This window comes from Schistocerca americana, chromosome 5 (genome assembly GCF_021461395.2).
Source record: "Schistocerca americana isolate TAMUIC-IGC-003095 chromosome 5, iqSchAmer2.1, whole genome shotgun sequence".
Lineage (NCBI taxonomy): Eukaryota > Metazoa > Arthropoda > Insecta > Orthoptera > Acrididae > Schistocerca > Schistocerca americana.
In genome coordinates, this window is record NC_060123.1 from 245,907,826 (window position 1) to 245,928,267 (window position 20,442).

At 44.1% G+C, this 20,442-nt stretch overlaps 1 protein-coding gene across 3 annotated transcripts in view; it reads left to right on the forward strand.

Moving 5' to 3' along the window:
- LOC124616046 (aryl hydrocarbon receptor nuclear translocator homolog) overlaps positions 1-20,442 on the forward strand; it is a 525,437-nt gene that overhangs the window by 310,886 nt on the left and 194,109 nt on the right. For all 3 annotated transcript variants that reach the window (XM_047144275.1, XM_047144274.1, XM_047144273.1), the window contains one exon: positions 14,486-14,566. In XM_047144275.1, the coding sequence (XP_047000231.1) occupies positions 14,486-14,566 (81 nt within the window). The remainder of the gene's footprint in view (positions 1-14,485; positions 14,567-20,442) is intronic.

Sequence of the window (20,442 nt, forward strand, 5' to 3'; positions counted from 1 at the left end):
TCTAGGCGTAACCATCCAGAGCGACCTTAAGTGGAATGACCATATAAAACAGATAGTGGGAAAAACAGACACCAGACTCAGATTCATCAGAAGAATCTTAAAGAAATGTAACTCATCCACGAAAGAAGTGGCTTATAAGGCGCTTGTTCGCCCGATTCTTGAGTGTTGTTCATCTATCTGGGATTCAGGTAGGACTGATAGAGGAGATAGAGAAGATCCAACAAAGAGCGGCACGTTTCGTCACGGGATCGTTTAGCTGGCGAGAGAGCGTTATGGAGGTGCTAAACAAACTCCACTGGCAGACGTTGCAAGAGAAGTGTTGTGCATCACGGAGAGAGTTACTGTTGAAATTTCGGGACATCACTTTTCAGGAGGAGTCGGACAACATATTACTCTCCCCCCACATGCATCTCGCTTGTTGACCACGAGGAGAACATTTGAGAAATTAGAGCCAATACTGAATCTTGCTGACTATCATTCTTCCCATGGTCTACTAGCAAGTGGAACAGGGTTGGAGCGATCAGATAGTAATACCGAAAGTACCCTCTGCCACACACCATTAGGTGATTGCGGAGTATGATGGAGATGTAGATGTACTCGTCGACTATCACAAACCTTCCTTAATGTGCTTGAATATACACTGATCAGCCAGAACTCTGACTTACTATCGAAATAAACCCATCCACGCGATAGTAGCATCACCTGGCGAGGAGTGGCTGCTAGTCCGACACACACACACACACTCTGCATGTATTATCTTAGTGAGCGTGGTGTTCGTATGTAGAACAGGGAAGGCGCGTGATCTGTCTGAGTTTGACCGAAGGCAGATTTTGATGGCCCGGAGGCATTGCACCGCTTGTCGGGTGCTGTTGTGAACATCTTCAACAAGTGACGAAACCAAGGTGGAACCACGTCCAGACGTCGTGGGCTTGGGCGACCACCCTTCATTACAGGTGTAGGACGTCATAGGCTGGACAGACTAGTAAAACGGGACAGGCGGCAAACTGTGGCAAAACTAAAATCAAACTTTAATGCTGGGCAGAGTGCAAGTGTGCCTCAACACACAGTGCACCGAACACTCTAACGATAGTCCTCTGCAGCTGACGACCCATCCATGTACCAATTTTAACATCACGGCATCGGCAACTACGACTGAAATGGGCACGTGACCATCGGCACTGAACGTTGGCGACTTGGCAGGGTCTGATGAGCTCACCTTCCTGCCATCGCTATTTGCTGCTTTGTCGTTGGGGTGTAACAAATGAAACGCCAATCTTGTCACTTCGCTCCATTTTGTATTATGTATTATCGTCATAGCAATAGCGTTCTCGCAATGACTTCGCCTGCTAAGTAGAATACTGTAAGAAAAATTGATACAAGAGAGCATTAAAAGAGGATAGCTTTCTTAAATAAGAAGACCATTCCTACGAATGTGACTATTGAACTTAATATGCATCTATAGAGCGTTGTCACCGGAGGGTAGTAAGAGGAAAACATTAATGACAGACCTGCTGTTTCCAAAGCTCTTGTAAACCAGGTATATCAGTAGAATAGGAACACACATGGATGAGATCGGGGGAATACCGACATGCCAGGCAATGGAGACATCATCGTTTTCTCAGCTGAATACTGCTGTAGTCAGTGGGAGATAGTGCCAGAAGCAGGTTGCAGTGGCGATGAGTTCTTGTAGCGGTAGCGTTCTCGCTTCCCACGCCCGGGTTCCCGGGTTCGATACCCGGCGGGGTCAGGGATTTTCTCTGCCTCGTGATGGCTGGGTGTTGTGTGCTGTCCTTAGGTTAGTTAGGTTTAAGTAGTTCTAAGTTCTAGGGGACTGATGACCATCGATGTTAAGTCCCATAGTGCTCAGAGCCATTTGAACCAGCCATTTTGAGTTCTTGTAAACGATAGTTTTATTATGGCGCAAAAAATTAATTTTTATTGTATTTTGTTGTTATTTTCGGTTTATATTAAATTGTGGTAAACGTTTCAATACTTTTTTTAACTGTAACAACTAGAATGTTTGTAGGTAGTATGTTCTGTTACGCATCTTTTAGCATGTGTTTAGTAACTCTTGAATGATGTCTGAATGGGTTAGCCGCGTGATCTGGGCTGTCTTGTCACGGTTCGCGCGGCTCTCCCCGTCCCGGTCGAAGGTTCGAGTCCTCCCTCGGGCATGGGTGTGTGTGTTGTCCTTAGCGTAAGTTAGTTTAAGTTATATTAAGTAGTGCAGAAGCCTAGGGACCGATTACCTTAGCAGTTCGGTCCCATAGCCCTTACCACGAATTTTTTCTGGGTGGGGTAACATCGACGGACGAATACAGGGCAATGTCGATTGGGTGTCGATATTTCTATGTGCTGCAAACTCCAGAAAAAAAGTTATTTACGCATAAGTAGAGTCTTATATCTAATTTCAGATGGCGAGGACAAGAAAAAGGAAAACAAAGTGGTCTAAACGGACTGATCAAACCCTGAAAAAGCATTACATTTAGTGAAATCAAGGAGATGACTGAACAGCGTATCAAAAGAGCTGAACAGATCAATAATTACACTTTATTTTCGAGTATAAACAAGCTCAGACAAGATACCTTCCTTGGGAACATCTGCTTTCACTCCTGAAGAAGAACAGGAATTCGTCAGCCATGTGACTATATTGGCAAAGTTATTCTATGAAATTTCCCTGGTTGAGGTTCTGCTGGTAAACTAGGCGCTAAGCACAATTTTAATAATAACACTACCAAAACGGCTGGAGAAGACTGTGTTGGTGGTTTTCAAAAGAGAAATCCTAAAATTCATCAGGAACAAGTATCAGTAGTTCTTGGTTTCAGCGGAGCTGAAGCTGATTCATTTCTTTCGAACTTGACCACCTTTTCGAAATCATGCTGTATACGTATTTTGATATATGTTTAAGCAATAAAATGTGTTACTTTCTTAGAACGGGGATTTTATTCTGTTTGTATTTCATACTGCTGGTGTTAGTCTGTAAGGGTGTTGATATTACCCAGGTTCTCTGGACAGTACCGACATGTTACAGACTTAAGAAAATGTTTAAACAGCTCCGTCCGTTGGTACTAAACATTTTTCGATTTTTTTGGTACCACAAGTGCCTGGCGCAGTTGTTAAATCGGTTACTGCTGCTTCAATGGCAAGTTATCAAGATTTAAATGACTTTCAACGTAGTGTCATAGTCGGCGCACGAGCGATGGGACACACCATCTCCGACGTAGCGATGAAATGGGGATTTTCCCGTATGACCATTTCACGAGTGTACCGTGAACATCAGGACTCCGGTAAAACATCAAATCTCCGACATCGCTCCGGCCGGAAAAAGATCGTGCAAGAACGGGACCAACGACGACTGAAGAGAGTCGTTCATCGTGACGGAAGTGCAACCCTTCCGCAAGTTACTGCAGACTTCAATGCTGGGCCATCAACAAGTGTCAGCATGCGAACCATTCAACGAAACATCAGGGATACGGGCTTTTGGATTCGAAGGCCCGCTGGTGTACCCCTGATGACTCCACGACACAAAGCTATACGCATCGCCTGAGTCCGCTAACACCGACATGGGACTGTTGATGACTGGAGATATGTTGCTTGGTCGTACGAGTCTCGTTTCAAATTGTATTGAGCGGATGGATGTGTGCGGGTATGTAGACAACCTTATGAATTCACGGACCCTGCCTGTCAGCAGAGGACTGTTCAAGTTGGAAGGGGCTCTGTAATGGTGTGGGGCGTGTGTAGTTGGAGTGATATGGGACCCCTGATACGTCTAGCTACGCATTTTGACTGGTGGTACGTACGTAAGCGTCCTGTCTGACTATCTGTATCCGTTAATGTCCATTGTGCATTCCTACGGAGTTGGACAACTCCAGCAGGGCAATGCGACACCTCCACACGTCCAGAATTGCTCCGGAGTGTCTCCAGGAACACTCTTTTGAGTTTAAACATTTCCGCTGGCCACCAAACTCCCCATACATGGACACTATTGAGCATAACTGGGATGCCTTGCAACGTGCTGATCATAAGAGATCTCCACCCCCTCGTACTCCTACGGATTTACGTACAGTCCAGCAGGATTCGTGGTGTCAGTTCCCTCCACTACTTCAGACATCAGTCTAGTCCATGCCACGTCGTGTTGCGGCACTTTTGCGTGCTCGTGGGGACCGTACACGATATTAGGCAGGTGTACCAGTTTGTTTGGCTCTTCACTGTATATATGAAATATACAATAGTGATACTTTGTTAGCAAACAGGAGAATTGGATTATTGGTTTATGATTTGAATATTACTAGAGAACCTGAATTTGCTGTAGCAACAAAAAAGGTCAAAGTCAGAGGGAGAGGGAAAAGGAGATTGACAGAGAAATGGTCATAGAAAACGGGAAGGAGGGGATGGGCAGAGGGGGCAGAAGGAGATGGAGAGAGGGGGGGATAGGGGAAGATGAGGAGAGTCAGGGGGAGGAGGTGATGCACAGAGAAGGGGAAGGAGGAGGAGATGGGGAGAGAAAGGGGAGAGAACGAGATCAGGACGTATATCCAATTCTCATACGTATAGAGACGTGTACTTAGGCGTGGCCACGTACAGCTAGTTGTGGATGAGAAGGTTGTCTAACTCAGTTGCAAATTATGTATAGAATATGATAGGTAGACCTGGAAATGTGTTCAGTTTTAGCGATTTCAGATGTCTCTCAATGTAAAATATTTGGGTTACGCATTACGTGGGAGGATGAGGACGAGTTTGGATGCCAAACGTGATGTGTTGGTATTACGTTGCCTTGCTCGTGCACGTGGAAGCGGTGTTGGACAGCGGCGCCCAGCCGCAGGTAGCAGCAACAGCAGCAGCAGGTAGCGTCGCGTGCACAGGTAGCCGCGACACACGCCCGCTGCTAATCGGCCGCGTCACGCCATCGCGTCTCTCGCCCATCCCCGCCTCTCCCACACCTGCACGCCCCACTGCTTCTACGGTTTACAGCCGTAGGGGTTTCGATACTTCGATACTCGAGTGCAATAGCAATAGATGGGCGACCATTTTGCTATCACCATAAGATTTATCGAAGAGCTTAACTGGCGAAATGATTGTCAGGAGCTCAGATGACAAGCCGGTACTAAGCGGGAAGGCGAAAAGAGAGCTTCCAGAAGGGCAAGACAAAGAAAAGAAACTCGATGGCAGTATTATGTAGGGGGAGAGGACATACATCCAGATTAGCTGAGAGATGTGATATTGCGAAAAGAATTCGATAGAGCATTGAGAAACCTAAGTTCAAAAAAGACCCCTGGAGTAGACGTTTCCTCAGAATTATTTGATATCTTTTGGGAGCATACCGGCTGATTATATACTGAGGTGACGAAAGTCATGGGATAGCTATATGCACATAGACAGATGGCGGTGGTATCTCGTACACAAGCTATGAAAGGGCAGTGCTGCGGCGCATTCGTGTGAAAAGGTTTCCGACGTGATTATGGCCGACGACGGAACTTACCGGACTTTGAACGCGGAATGATAGCTGGAGCTGGACGCATGGGACATTCCGTTCCGAAAATCGTTAGGAAATTAAACATTCCGAGATCCGAAGTGTCAAGAGTATGCCGAGGATACCAGAATTCAGGCATTACCTCTCGCTTGGGGACAACGCAGTGGTCAACGGCTTTCACTTAACGACAAAGAAATAGAGGTATTTGCGTAGAAATGTCAGTGCTAACAGACAATCAGAGCTGCGTGAAATAACCACAGAAGTCAACGTGTGATATACGACGAGCGTATCCGTTCGGACAGTGCGGCGAAATTTGGCGTTAATGGGCTATTGCAGACCGTATCGTTTGGACCATAGATGACTGAAAAACCGTGCCCTGGTCATATGAGTCCCGATTTCGATTGGTAAGAGCTGATGGTTGGGTTCGAGTTTGGCACAGACCTCACGAAGCCATGGACCCAATTTGTCTACGAGACACCATGCAAGCCGGTGGTGGCTACATAATAGTGCTTGCTGTGTTTCGATGGAATGGATTGAATCCTCTGATCCAACTGAACCGATCATTGCATGAAAATGGTAACGTTCGGCTGCTTGAAGACTATTTGCAGCCATTCATGGACTTCACGTTCCCAAACAACGGTGTAATGTCACCGGGCAACACATGTTCGCGATTGGTTTGAATAACATCCTGGACAGGTCGAGCGAATGATTTGGTCACCCAGATCGCCGGACGCGACTCCCATCGACATAAGCGAGAACAAAATCCTGCACCGGCAATACTTTCGCAGTTGTTGACGGCTGTAGAGGCAGCATGACTCATTATTCCTGTAGGGGACTTCCAATGATTTGAGTCCATGCCACGTTGAGTTGCTGCACTACGCCGGGCAAAAGAAGATCCGACACGTAATTAAGAGGTATCCCATGACTTTTTTTTACCTCATTGTAATTAAACTGACGGTGTTCCGAATGCTGCAGTGCGGGCTTTATACAGCACACGACGCTGAAACATCGTAGGTATGTTCATTAATCGGTTCTCTCGCGGAGTATACTGAAAGAAATAATAATTACACTTTCCGCTACCAGGTGAAGATAATGGCGCTGTAAGCAGTTAAAATGTGGTGTTGGCGCTGGAAAAGTGGAGAAACGATCAAACACATGATAATGGTGTTTCTGGCAAGTTTATTAGGATACGATCACAAGCTACAACGTAAGTTTAATGTCACGTCCCAACTCAGCATCATGTTGCACCCATAACACGGCGTGGTCGACAGTTGCTCCGAGCTTTTTCGGTGTCATCTGACCGATATGTCATCGAATGCCATGCTTCGGATCAGGAAGAGTCCAGATACATCCCTGACAGATACGATCTTTCAGATATCCCCTCATGGGTTTAGGCCTATAGTTAGGAAGGTCATACATCTTGAAAGTGCCTAAAGATGATGTAGTCGTTACCGAAGATTTCTCGAAGCAAATATTTTCACCTGGCAAGCAACATGTGATGTTTCCCATCCTGCATGAGCATACAGAGCTGAAATCACGTGTTGGACAACGAGGTCCTTATTTATATCGCGCAGATGTCACTAATATGCCGGCAAGATGTCATCTCCTCAACGAAAAACGGACCGAGAATGAAAGAGCTTGTGAAAGCACATCACACAGTCACACAAGCTGAGTGCAGTGGATGTTTCTGTGGAACATGTGGAGCATTAGAACTGCATATGCGACAGTTTATGCATTCACAGCACATTGCAGAGTAAAATGTGCCTCATTCGTTCAAAGAATATTCCGCACCCACGTGTCATCCGTGCCAAAAAACGAACGGTAAAGTCATGGCGTTGTAGCCTATCTCGTTGGTGCACATTCTGAATCTGGTAGTGATACCAGTGTAAATTGCATCGTAAAATTTTTTGAACTGTTGACCAGGGGAAAGACATTTCCCGTGGCACAGCTCGAGCACTAACTTCAGAATTTGGGGCATGTGCTGCACGGGCGGCCGGCCGCGGTGGTCTCACGGTTCTAGGCGCGCAGTCCGGAACCGTGCGACTGCTACGGTCGCAGGTTCGAATCCTGCCTCGGGCATGGATGTGTGTGCTGTCCTTAGGTTAGTTAGGTTTAAGTAGTTCTAAGTTCTAGGGGACTGATGACCACAGCAGTTGAGTCCCATAGTGCTCAGAGCCATTTGAACCATTTTTTTTTTGCACGGGCGGCTGTAGTTACAGCAGCTTCAGCAACAACTGCCGTGGGAATGAGCTGTGTCCTCCTCCATGCTGCACTACCTGATTCACCTGTTTCTTCAAATTTCTTCATCATTTTCTTAAGCGTCGTTATTAACATGGGGTCTCTTCGCAGCTGTTTCTGCCGGCGATATTCCCGCATTGCAGCGCTGCTGTTGCCGCCGTTCTGAGAAACCACTTACCAACCGCGCACGGTCTTTCTTCTCAATAGCCATTGCGTTTCGTACGGGAAACTTGATCGTTCTTAATCCTTTACATCAACAGCCACTTCACAAAAGAAATCAACACACGTCGTCAAGCCACAAACAGCATACTGACGTCATAACAGCAAACGTTTCACATCCTGACGGCTTATAGCGCCATATCTTCACCAGGTGGCAGAAGTTGAACTATAATTTTTTCAGCATGCTCTGCGAGCAAACCGATTAATGAACATACGTACTATGTTTCAGCGTCCTGGTACAACCAGCACTGCTACAGTTATTTCTGCTGGTACGGAAGACGAAACAGATGAAATTCCCTCAGACTTCAAGAAGAGTGTAATATCTCCAAGTCCAAAGCAGCCGGGTGCCTGACAGGTGTGAATATCACCGAACTATCAGTATAGTAAGCCATGGTTGCAAAATACTCGTACAAAAATTGTTTATAGAAGAATCAGAATACTAGTAAAAGCCGACCTTGAGGAAGAGGAAGAAAAAGGAAACCAAGGAAAGTTTTAGAATTAAATTAAATGTTCAGGAAGAAGAAATAAAAATTTTAGTATTTGCCGATCACACTGTAAATCTGTCCGGGACGGCAAAGGACATCGAAGTCAGTTGAACAGAATGGATAGTGTCTTATAATTTCAGTGAATATTAATAAAAGTTAAACAAGGATAATGAAACGAAGTCACATTAAATCAGTTGATACGAGGAAATTAGATTAGGAAATGAGGCACTACTGATTGGGGAAAACAACCGACGATGTCCAAAGTGTAGAGGATATAAAATGCAGACTGGTAGAGGAAAGAAATTGCGTTTCTGCGAAATACTGACGGAATTATCAATTAACATGATAAATTTAAATTTAGGAAGTCTTTTTTTGAGGTATTTATCTGGTATACAGCTCTGTACAGAAGCGAAACGGGGACGATAAGCAGTACAGAGAAGACAAGAATGGAAGTTTTTGATTGGGGGTTCTACACAAGAATGCTATGGATTAGATTGGTAGAACGTATAGCTCATGAAACGGTACTGAATAAAATTAGGGACCACAGAATTTTGCTGTATGCCTCTTATTGTTGACACTCGCAAATAATGCGAAAGGTATAACCTTCCGAAGAAGGGCACTAAGTGCCCGTTACCGGTAAAGAAATCAAATTTTATGCAACTGGCTGCCTATTATTTCGTTACATATATGCCACAACTTTACTAAAATAAGTGTTTGGTTGGTGGATCACATTTTGAGGAACCATGAATATTCAGTTTGACTATAGGCGGAAATGTGGGAGATACAAATTGCAATCAAAGATCATAGCTTGACTACAGCAAGCAGTTTCGGGTTGACGCGGACTGGTGTAGTTATTCGGAAATGAAGAGGCTTGCGCAGGATACACTAGCGTGGAGAGCTGCACGAAACCAGTCTTCGGACTGAAGAACACAACAGCAGTGACAACAAGAAGTCGCCCTACTTGAACAGGCACAGATTCTGCAAAGACCACTTAGCTTTATGATCCTACTTAATCTCTTGCGTAAAATGTTCACTGTACCATAAAAAACGTAGCAGTGCTGTCGTGAACTTTCACTGTCTTTCTTCAGGCGTTTCTCTTCATATTTCTCCATTACAATGCACAAAGTGTCAATGTAAATGCGTGACAGGACAGTGGATAGAGGGGGGAGGGGGACTGCTGACATGAAGAAGAATGTGGTGGCAGTGACTGCTGACCCAAGCAAACGTCTTGCTAGTTGAATGTTGCTAGAAAGGCTGTCAGGCTGGAAAAGGAGGGTGAGGGGAGGAGGGAGGTTATAGGGAAATAGAGTGTGTGTAGCTGTCTTCAGTTCGAAGGTTGGTTTGACCTCCTATTGGAGGTAGTATGCCCTTGCCTCCTTCCGACTTTGAACTGAGTTGCCCAGCCAGGTATATGGGCACTTAACAGTTCATGATGGACTTTGAACTAAAGTGTAACGTAGTATTATTCATTTACACCGATCATTGCAAGAGTTGAAATCATTGCAAAATTTGAAAGAAAGCTTTGCATTTGTAATTTGGCACTTACAACTCGTCCAAAACACAGGGTGACAATGAGGCACAAATATGTAATTTGGACCACTCTTAAGCGGGGAGAAAGCCGGCCGCGGTGGCCGTGCGATTCTAGGCGTTTCAGTCCGGAACCCCGGGACTGCTACGGTCGCAGGTTCGAATCCTGCCTCGGGCGTGGATGTATGTGATGTCCTTAGGTTAGTTAAATGGCTCTGAGCACTATGGGACTCAACTGCTGTGGTCATCAGTCCCCTAGAACTTAGAACTACTTAAACCTAACTAACCTAAGGACATCACACACATCCATGCCCGAGGCAGGATTCGAACCTGCGACCGTAGCAGTCGCACGGTTCCGGACTGCGCGCCTAGAACCGCGAGACCACCGCGGCCGGCTCCTTAGGTTAGTTAGGTTTAAGTAGTTCTAAGTTCTATGGGACTGATGACCTGAGATGTTAAGTCCCATAGTGCTCAGAGCCATTTGAACCATTTTGAAATGGGGAGAAACAGCAGACGCCCCAAACATGCTAGACAGAGAAAAAGAACACGCCATCTAGCATCCGCGAAAGGGTATTATAGGTTTTGCAAAACTCTCAGATTCGAGAGTTTATTGCGGGAGCTTTATTGCGGATCTATGAAAGAGCTATCAAAGAAAAAAATTCCAAAACGGAATCTGTGCTTAGCCGGTGCGACTGAACGAGACATATGAGTAAGGTCAGTGGAGTCTCAGACTGCGATCAGGTCAGGAGTTTGTCTATAATCTATATGTCAGAGGTAAAGCAAGGTGTGTAATCTTTGATACTCGTATGTCATTCTCAGCAGCCTGTGTTTAAAGAAGCCCAAAGGAAGGTGCACGTGATTTTCGATGGAACTGAAGTACCCAATAACTATAGTCCCGTATATCCAGGAATGACTCTGAATCAGTGTTTGGCATTCAAACAACCATTCCTCCAGTTATCTAAGAAACTTGGCCCAGAAGTGAATCTGTTTCGCAAGATTGCCGGAAGCAGACGGAATGCGGCGAGCGCCAATACTCTACGGTCTGCTGCACTTGCTCATGTGTATTCTGCTGGTGAATATTGCACTCCTGTGTGGGAAAACAGTGTCCACACAACGAACATTGACATGCAACTTATGAGGCCATGAGAGTTGTCACTGATACTGTTAGATCTTGTCCTCATTCAGTGACGACCTGTCCTAGCTAATATTGTTCCACAAGATCTAAGGAGGAAGGCAGATAAAATAAAACTTGCTCGAGATGATCACAAATCGTAAGTACTCTCCCCTGTACGGGGCTATGTAAGATCCACCGACAAGTCGTCTGAAATCCTGTAAACTTCCTTGGGTTGCTTCAGAAAGTATCAGTTCTTTTAACGTGACCTCCAAGAGGCGACGTCGAACGTCCACCCAACAATGCTCATCTGGTTCAAGATCCAACAAATAGGTTGAGGGATTCCAACTATCGCGCCAAACCTGGTCGAGGCTGAATCGTATTAGAACGGGTCAAGGGAGGTGCGGCTAGACATTGAAGAAGTGGGGTTTCCGTTCATATGCGACTACAGAGAGGAGGAGCAAACAATAGAACACATATTTAAGGTGCGCCCATTTCGAACATTTGAAGGTGACCTGAGAACTCTACACCAAGCGACTCCGAATGATCTGGACTGGTGTCACGTTTGGATATTTCCATTTGATTCTAGATACTTTCGTGTACTTGTAAAACCAAACGATAAACACATAAAATAAGTAACAGGGTATCAACCTGGTCCGAAGTTTGTCAACTGGATTTGAATGTAGAGCAGTGGATTAAAAAAGTACAAATATTTTTCTTACTCTGTAGGAGTCAGACGTGGAGTCAGTCATTTAGTATAAGTACTTGAGAGTAACCACAAAGAGAGATATGAAGTAGAATGATCTCACTGTTCATTTCTAAGTAAAGCACGTGGCAGGCATCTTTTCATTGGTGCGCCGCCGTAGATTGTGTACTGGAGCGAGTGCATTTAATACACTTGCGCGGGCTGTCGTGGAATACTATTCAAATGTGTGGAATTCATATCAGATTGCACGGACAAGGACCATGAAGGTAATTAAAAACGGTAAAACGAATGGATGTAACTTTTTTTTTAACTCACGAGAGAGAGCGAATGAACAGTGAAAATATATACTGATCGATATTCGGAAAAATACATGTAATTTGCAGCACAGACCTACCAAGGAAACTCGAAGAAAATTTTTTAGGGCGGAATGTATCAAAATTGATCATTCAATTGAATTGCATGAAACTCCTGCAGGGGCCGTGAAAACAAAATTAGGCTAATAACAGCGTATACGGAAGCGTATAAGGGGACAGTCTTACCCCAATCGGTGTGGAATAAAAAGAAAGAAACCTTAAACATAATATTTAAAAAAAAACGCCCATTCGGTACTGTACGCTAGTTTACCGATCACAGATGAGTTAATTGTGTCAGCTGGACGAAGGCAAATTCACGTCGTTTTAATAGTCTTGCTAATTCATGTATGCAGCGAAGTAAACAGTAGGCTAACGAGACGGAGCATGTCAACTTCCTTTCTGGACAGTGCCTAAGCCCCGCAATTGTTGACAGTCATTATGGCCGTGATGGATAAAGCAATATTAATTAAATGAAACAAAGAGTATACTGTTACCAGTCACTGTTTATTTATCTCGACGACGCGCTTCAAAGATTTAAACTTCCATCAACAGGTGGATTTACGTTTGTTAGTATGACATTTGTGTGTGTGTTGTGTTGCGATTTTTTTGAGGAACTTGGGGCAATGTCTCCAGTGGTCACAGTTTCCTTTCACTGTATACGTGTGATGTGTTACGACACTGAAAGGAACCTGTGTTCAATGGAGACGGTGCCACAAGTTCCTCCAAAAAATCGTAACACAACACACACACAAATGTCATACTAACAAATGTAAATCCACCTGTTGATGGAGGTTCAAACCTTTGAAACGCGTCGTGGAGATAAATAAACAGTGACTGGTAACAGTAAACTCGTTGTTTGATTTAGTGTCAATAACAGTCACGGTAAAGCCTAACCTAAAATGTTCACATTTAAAGCAATGTTAACTTTATATTTTGTTGACAAAGTAGTTTTTAAATTTGGTTAGTTTTTGCGATTTCCCTTTTATTTATCTATTTATTTTTTGAAAAAGTCTGCATACTTTTAATGAGTGTTGCCGTGTTGTGTGGTCGTCTTATATTTTACTCGTGCCAGCGTTTGGGCACAAGTGTACGTGTATACTGTCTCAATCCATGATCACACACACACACACACACACACACACACACACACACACACACACACACCAGGCGAGGATGCATGGATTTCAGCATCAGCTGTGTGTATTTCTGAATGTACATGTATCGTTTACAGAAGTAATATTTCGCAGGTACTGTGAGGTTAGTATTGTTATCTTTCTCGTGTTTTGTTAAACCCACAAGCGAAAAAATTGTTTTAGTTTGTAGTTGTAATTTTTTATTTTGCTTTTCTAGCTTTCAGTTTCGGTACACAGAACCATTCTCAACCATCCTATGATCAAAAAATACCAGCACAGAACATAGTAATCCAAGAGAATTCCAGTAAAACAGCAAACGCACGGTATAGAGTGCAACCTTGTATTCTTAAGTTGCATTCTATAACATACGTTTGCTATCATAGTGAAAAAATCTTTCGTAAATTTGTCTTCTACTATTATTCTACGTGTTGGAATTTTTTGATTATGGGATGGCCCGTAGGCAAAATGAAAAAATTGCAACTATAGAATAAAGCAAGTATTTTTTGTGATTGTGTTGGTCGCTGTTTCAGCCAACAGTATGTCAGGAAATGAAACCTACTGGAGTTTCGTCAAAACGCAGATAATTTGAAGTTTTTGTATTAGATATTTCTTGTAGTGTAGCTAACAGTATGTCTCTCAGCAGTGTGTTTTCTCCACCCTCAACTGTAGGCCTTCCAAACGCAGGAGCTGTTTTTTTTTCCTATCCTGTACGTCTTTTGAAGCTTTTGTCTGCATTACCTTGACTACGAGGAGTATTTAAATTCAATGTATCCGCTGCTTCGAACCACAAGCCCTTTACTCTTGTGTGTCTTTTTTATCGAAGTGCTTGCACAACAATCGGATTACACTAAAAGTTATCTCAAGCGCCACCCCCAATGAAAACTTCCATTTTATTTATCTATTTTAATGTGAAGCGCCGCTTGCACCTCGTTCAGTAAAGCCCCATGTTTCTGGAGTCTCTTAGGGATTCATAAACTTATTGCTATTCAGCATGTGGTGAAAGTTTCGAGGCCGTAGGAAGTAAGGAGAAACAGTCACACAATCGCGTTCAGTTTTAAAATATCGGTTTGTTGTTTACTGTTTTAATTTATAACAACTACTGGCACATGTTTTTCACTTCAGAATACTAATTGAGGTCAGTCAAAAACTGACGTTCTAGCCTGATGGAGTGTCTTACTTTTCTGCACTCGTCCACAACTTGTTAGAAGTAGCATTGTACTTAAGCATCTTCGTCTATTTTCAGGTCCGATGAGGACGACCCGAGCGTTAGCAAGTACAGCCGGATGGAGGAAGACAGTATACAAGACAAGGAACGTTTCGCCAGGTGAGTACCGACTCTGGGCTACCATGTCCACTAACTCATTTACCAATGGACTAACACAGTCAGACCTAAGAGGAGAGCACTGCAGTAAGTGGGACAGCTATTGCAGGAGTGCCTAACGAGTCAGTGCCTTGCAAATGTTAGTCGACTTCAGTTTCATCTTTATTCTGGGTTTGTAAAGAGAGCTCACTGGACAAAGTGTAGAACAGTCATTTCTCATCTTTGGCACTCAGCCACTCTTCATCGCCCTACTTGACAAAAATCATTGATAGGCAGAAATAGAGCGTCGTACCATCCAGGTGATGGGTGTGTGAGAACACTGCACGTGCTTCATATTGTCCTTCTGTTCTCTATTTGCTCCAGTGCCATATTTGATGCATAAGTAAAGTCTGCAAGGTCTTAGAAGCATGGTTTTTCATTCCGAGTTTAGATGTTGCTACTTTACACTCTACTGGAGTTGGTGTTAAATTTTTTGCCAAATTCATTAGTCTTCGGGTGTATGTTTTAACGAATAGCTTGTTCCAAGATATTACTTGCATGGTGAAATATTTTCACAGCTAAACATAGCCAAACTGATGAAGGAACACATCGTCCCCTCGACGATGGTGTCATTAGAGACGCAGCACAACCTCTGATTGGGAAGCAAATCGACCGTGCCCTTTCAAAGAAAATATTGACCCTAAGCGATTTATTGGCTGCTTTCTGGAAATGCTGACCTGACACGGAAGTCACGATTGAATGACGGAAAACTAAATTTGGATGGCGGTTCAGTTTCGTGTCCGGTGTCTTACCACTGCGTTCAGTATCTAACCACTGCGCCACCTCGTTACGTCCAAACTGTTCGGTAGCATCTGGTGATACTTCAGTCGTGTCTGCTCGCAAAACGAAATGATGAGGATATGAAATCTACCTTTTAAGTAACTGAGCACCAGCTCATCAAATTTCCACAAACTGATGCATCTTGTAAACGCCTTAGAGCTTGAGACTGCCGTATTCAATGACTATAAACAATCCAGAATCTCGGTTATTTTTTTAGTTATGCACTACTATTGATATCCCCGAGATCAAAGATTATATACAGAGATGGAAAGAAAAACCCATAGTAACCGTGTCTAGCGAGCCACCAGCCGGGCATCCCTGTTCCCACGTATGCCAACACTGCCGCGCTCTTGAGACGTCGACCGATCTTGCGACACGCTGCCATTACAGGAAATATGCTTCACGACAGATAAGCTGGACGTGTGTGCGCGCGCTGTTGCTTTCACTACACTCTTATCCAGTATCATTCCGTATGTAGTATTTTCCTCACCTCCCCTAAGCCCTCTACGTTAGCATAGGTTATGGAAGCTCGATAAAATAGAAACAAAGGAAAAGTTAGCATTGTAGAGGGACAGAGGAAAATGTGTTTTGGCCTGTGTCTATTTTTCTGATACCCTACGGAGACCTGATCGGGACAAATCCTGTATGAATAGTTAATATTAGTGTGTTGAAAATTGAATTTCCTGTAAATGGCACTGTCTTCAAGTCCAAAACGTAAACGTAAAATTTTGCGAATAGAGTGATAACAAAAGATTGTTATGATACTGTAATACGAATTCATAGTTAAACTATCAATATAAACCTCACTACTCGGTAAAAGAGTCAGAGTCAGGGCAAAGTTAACTGCATGAACGTTCGTGATCAGTATTCCGTAAAGATGTGGCCATATTTGTGGTCATTGGATCTAATTTCCTCCGAATAGGACTGTGCTGCACTATAACTTGTTTTTTATGCAGGGCTATTGATGAATCTTAAAGTTTTTGACGAGTTGAGGTTCTGGACTCACAGATGCGTAGTCTTGTGCAGCTGTTTCTCGTATTTCTTGCTGGTTCGGACTTGCGTTGGCGATTACCGATGTTGTGCCGATCATTACTAAATTGCTTGTGCTTATCCTAGCATTTCCTGTACAATGTGCTAAATCTAATTTTTATATCCTTCCTTTCTAATTCGTAACGTCCTCCATGTTTTGTGCGCCTTTGAAAGCAATAAGAAATAACATGTAAGTCAAACGTAGCTATGGAGTCAGGCACGATGATTTTACATGGTCTGGGACGTGCAGGTCTCTTCCTTCCACACACATCGTAAATATGACGACCGTTCTTACCGCACAAATTTTATGCTCGGACGGCTGCAAATGTAATGTCATTCTTCTCGGTGTCAGGAAAGCCAAACGAGTATATACAATACCCGAGAGAACACAATTACTATTTAACTTTTGGAATGAAGATTGTAGGTGTGATTGTAGCTGCGGTATGGAGTCTGTCCTTGGGAACGATGTGTGCGGAGAGAACGGACTATTAACCAAACGGCACAGGCGGTGTCCTTAACATCCTCACCTCCTCCGTGCAGGCAACTGAACTCCCTTTCAGGGACAAAGTCCCTCTCACCTTCTCTGTGCTCTTCTGACACATGCAGCTATGTTACACCAAACGCCTAGTTACTCTTTCCAAGGTAAGAAGTGTTTGGTCATTGTTGATTCCTCCGCTATTACAGGTTTGTTCCATTGATCTCCTTAGCCAGCTTGCAGATATGTGACTGAATAACCTCCGTATTAAAATATTTTTTCAAAAAGATATTACATAGGGAATGATAAATGTTACTAATACGGCATAGGAATTGACGTCGATACAGCCACCCACACAATTTATTATATCTGGCTTATTGTGATAGAGGTTTCTGTTTACTGTGTGATGTGGTGAAACTGATCGCTAAGATTGTTAGTTATTTCTGTCTCCATTACCTCCCATTTTTATTTTATAACCTTTTGCTGTTTTATTTTATCACAGATGCTGTTTTACATTTTTGTTACAATATTTGCTTATGTAATATACTCGCAGGCTTGGTATTCAGGCCACAAATTAATAAAGTTTGGGTAGAACCAATAAATGAGTACCCGATGTATATAATTGACCCTGTGTAAATCACAATTCCTTCAGGTTGTCACAACACTAGCGGAATGTTTGTCTTTGCGTTTTAACGACGGTCATACTGTAAGTCAACTTCACTAGAAATTTCAGTCTTTCAAAACTGAAGGGCAGTTCGATGGAAATTCGCGGTATAAGTACCGTTTCCCGTTTTCATTATACTGGCTTCGTTGACGGTGTTTTGCAGATGTGTGATGATGTTGCGCCGTCGCACAATTTCGGTGGGTGCAGAGTCCGCAGCAAAATGATAGGCGAGCCAGGCTCCCTTTGAGGCAGTGCAATGGCATTCCTCGAACATCCAACGTATTCAAAAATTCGGCAGGAAAGTTTACACTTTATTATTCTGCGTTCATTGTGCCGATCGAAGTGACCTTTTCTCCAGAGTGTGTAATTTTCGGTGATGTACGGGTATATTTTGCGAATGAGTTGTTGGGTGGTTTCCACGATGTTCTGGAACTCATTCATCAACACTATTTGCCGAAACTTTTCTCCACTCGATGGGTCTCTGCTCCTACCTTCAGGAGCTTTTCGGCAGATACTTGCGGTTATCCGTCTCTCCATTTGTTCCCTCTTATATTTTGTGGTTCTTCCATTTTTTCACGTGCTGTCAGATGGTAGATAGTGTTTTAAGCATGCGCCTATTTCGTCGGCTGTCGTCGATCTCGGAATTACTGACAATATTTGACTACAGCCACCCGATATGGTACCTACCATCAGACTCGTGTTGTTTCGTAGGTGTTGGAGTGTTTTATTCGGTGCCATTTTGCGACCTTTGTGCGTTTATCTCGTGTGGTGACGTTGGCGAAATTTCCCTTATATACACGTTCGAGGGCTGACATTTGTAGTAAGTTATCATTACAGTTGCCGGTTAAGATTACCTTTAGAAAATTCTAGGACATTCCATCTTGATGATGAAGTCCTCTCGGGTTATCAGCCGAGTCAAGGGCGTCGTTCTGCAGCAACTTTTCGATAAGCTTGCTACTCGTCATCTTCAGGCGAGCTTCGCTCGAAAATGACGAGTAGGAAACTTGTCGAAGCGTTGCGCAGAACGATTTGTCTCGCCCATCTGTCCCTTTCGTATACAATTGGTCTCACTCGCACTTCTACTCACCGGCTCATTCGGCCACATAAATTCTCAAGCATTCGCTGCCTTTTCATAAGAACGCCGTGTGTTACAAAGAGATGCATTCCATCTCGCTACACGTTATTGACCCCACAAACACCACCGATGCAGCGCCCGAGCCCCTCAACCACGACTGGTTGGCCGTGGTTGGTTGAAGAGTATTACAACAGGGTTTATCATTCTTGCTGCAAACTGGCAACCATTTAGCTTCCCTCCAACAATTACCAAAACTGACGTGTTGCAATATCCAGTAGCGCTCTGCCTCCCCCTTTCCCACTCCTGCCCGTTGACCTCTGGAGGTTGAGAGATATGGCCTTCGAGATTCGCAGCTTCCTGTGATCATTCACCAGGTCGTGTAGGAGAGGTTTTCGTGATTTGGCTGCCTCAGACAGAACTGAGACGCGTCGCTCGCCATCTCAAAATGCTTCTCAGTGTGCCATTTTACTCTGGCTCTGCACCATGCAAGATTGTTCGAGGTAACAAGCTGCCTGTAACCTCTGCCCGGACTAGTACGGCTGTTATCATCCACCTTTTCGTCAGGGCCAGTCCATATGAAAGGATCAGTGCCCACTCTTCTTGCCACACTGTTGTCCTGACTCCATCTCGTCACCACCCAATATGCAGAATCTACACTACAGACAACAGTCTATGCGATCTTTCAGTGTGATGCCCCCATATTTCTGATACCAGTGATTCGACCTTTCTCAAAGCCCAGAAGATGGCGATAAGCTGCTCGTGCGTCCTCTGGGTACGCTGTATTGCGATCTCTACTTGAAAAGTTTGAACAACGTTAAACACATCCAACAGCCATCAATTACTTGCATCATTATTCATCTGTAGGGATGTCTCTAGATGTACTGAAAATACTGAAAATTAGCTCGCATAAGTATGAAATTTTAGTCTGCACTCAACCAAAGGCATGGAACTACCAGTTTTGTAGAATTGGATCGATGTGTTTTTCTAGTATACACTGAGGTGACAAAAGTCATGGGATACCGATATGCACATATAATGATGGCGGTAATATTACGTACACAAAGCAGGAAAGGGTAGTGCATTGGCGGAGCTATCGTTTGTACTCGGATGATTCACGTACAAAGGTTTTCGACGTGATTTGGCTGCACGGCGGGAATTAACACACTTTGAACACTGAATGGTAGTTGGAGTCATTCCATTCCATTTCGGAATCGGTAGGGAATTCAATATTCCGAGATGCACAGTGTCAAAAGTGTGCCGAGAATACCGAATTTCAGGCATTAGCTCTCACCACGGACAATTTAGTGGCCGACGGCCTTCACTTAACGACCGAGAGCAGTGGCGTTTACGTATAGTTTCCAGTGCTAACAGAAAGGCAACACTATGTGAAATAACCGCAGATATCCATGTGGGACGTACGACGAACGTATCCATGTGGATAGTGCGGCGAAATCTGGCGTTAATGGGCTGCCGCAGCAGACGACCGACGCGAGTGCCTTTGCTAATAGCACATTGCCAGCAGTGCCTCTCCTGGGCTCGTGACCGTATTGGTTGTACCCTAGCCAACTGAAAAACCGTGACCTGGTGAGGGCAGCCCAGTTTCAGTTGGTAAGAACTGATGGTCTGGTTCAAATGAGGCGCAGACTCAACGTATCCATGGACCCAAGTTGTCGACAAGAAACTGTGGAAGCTGGTAGTGGCTGCATCATAGTATGGACTGTGTTTACGTGGATTGGACTGAGTCCTCTGGCCAGCTGAACCGATCATTAACTTTCAGTGGTAATATTCGGCTACTTGGAGACCATTTGCAGCCATTC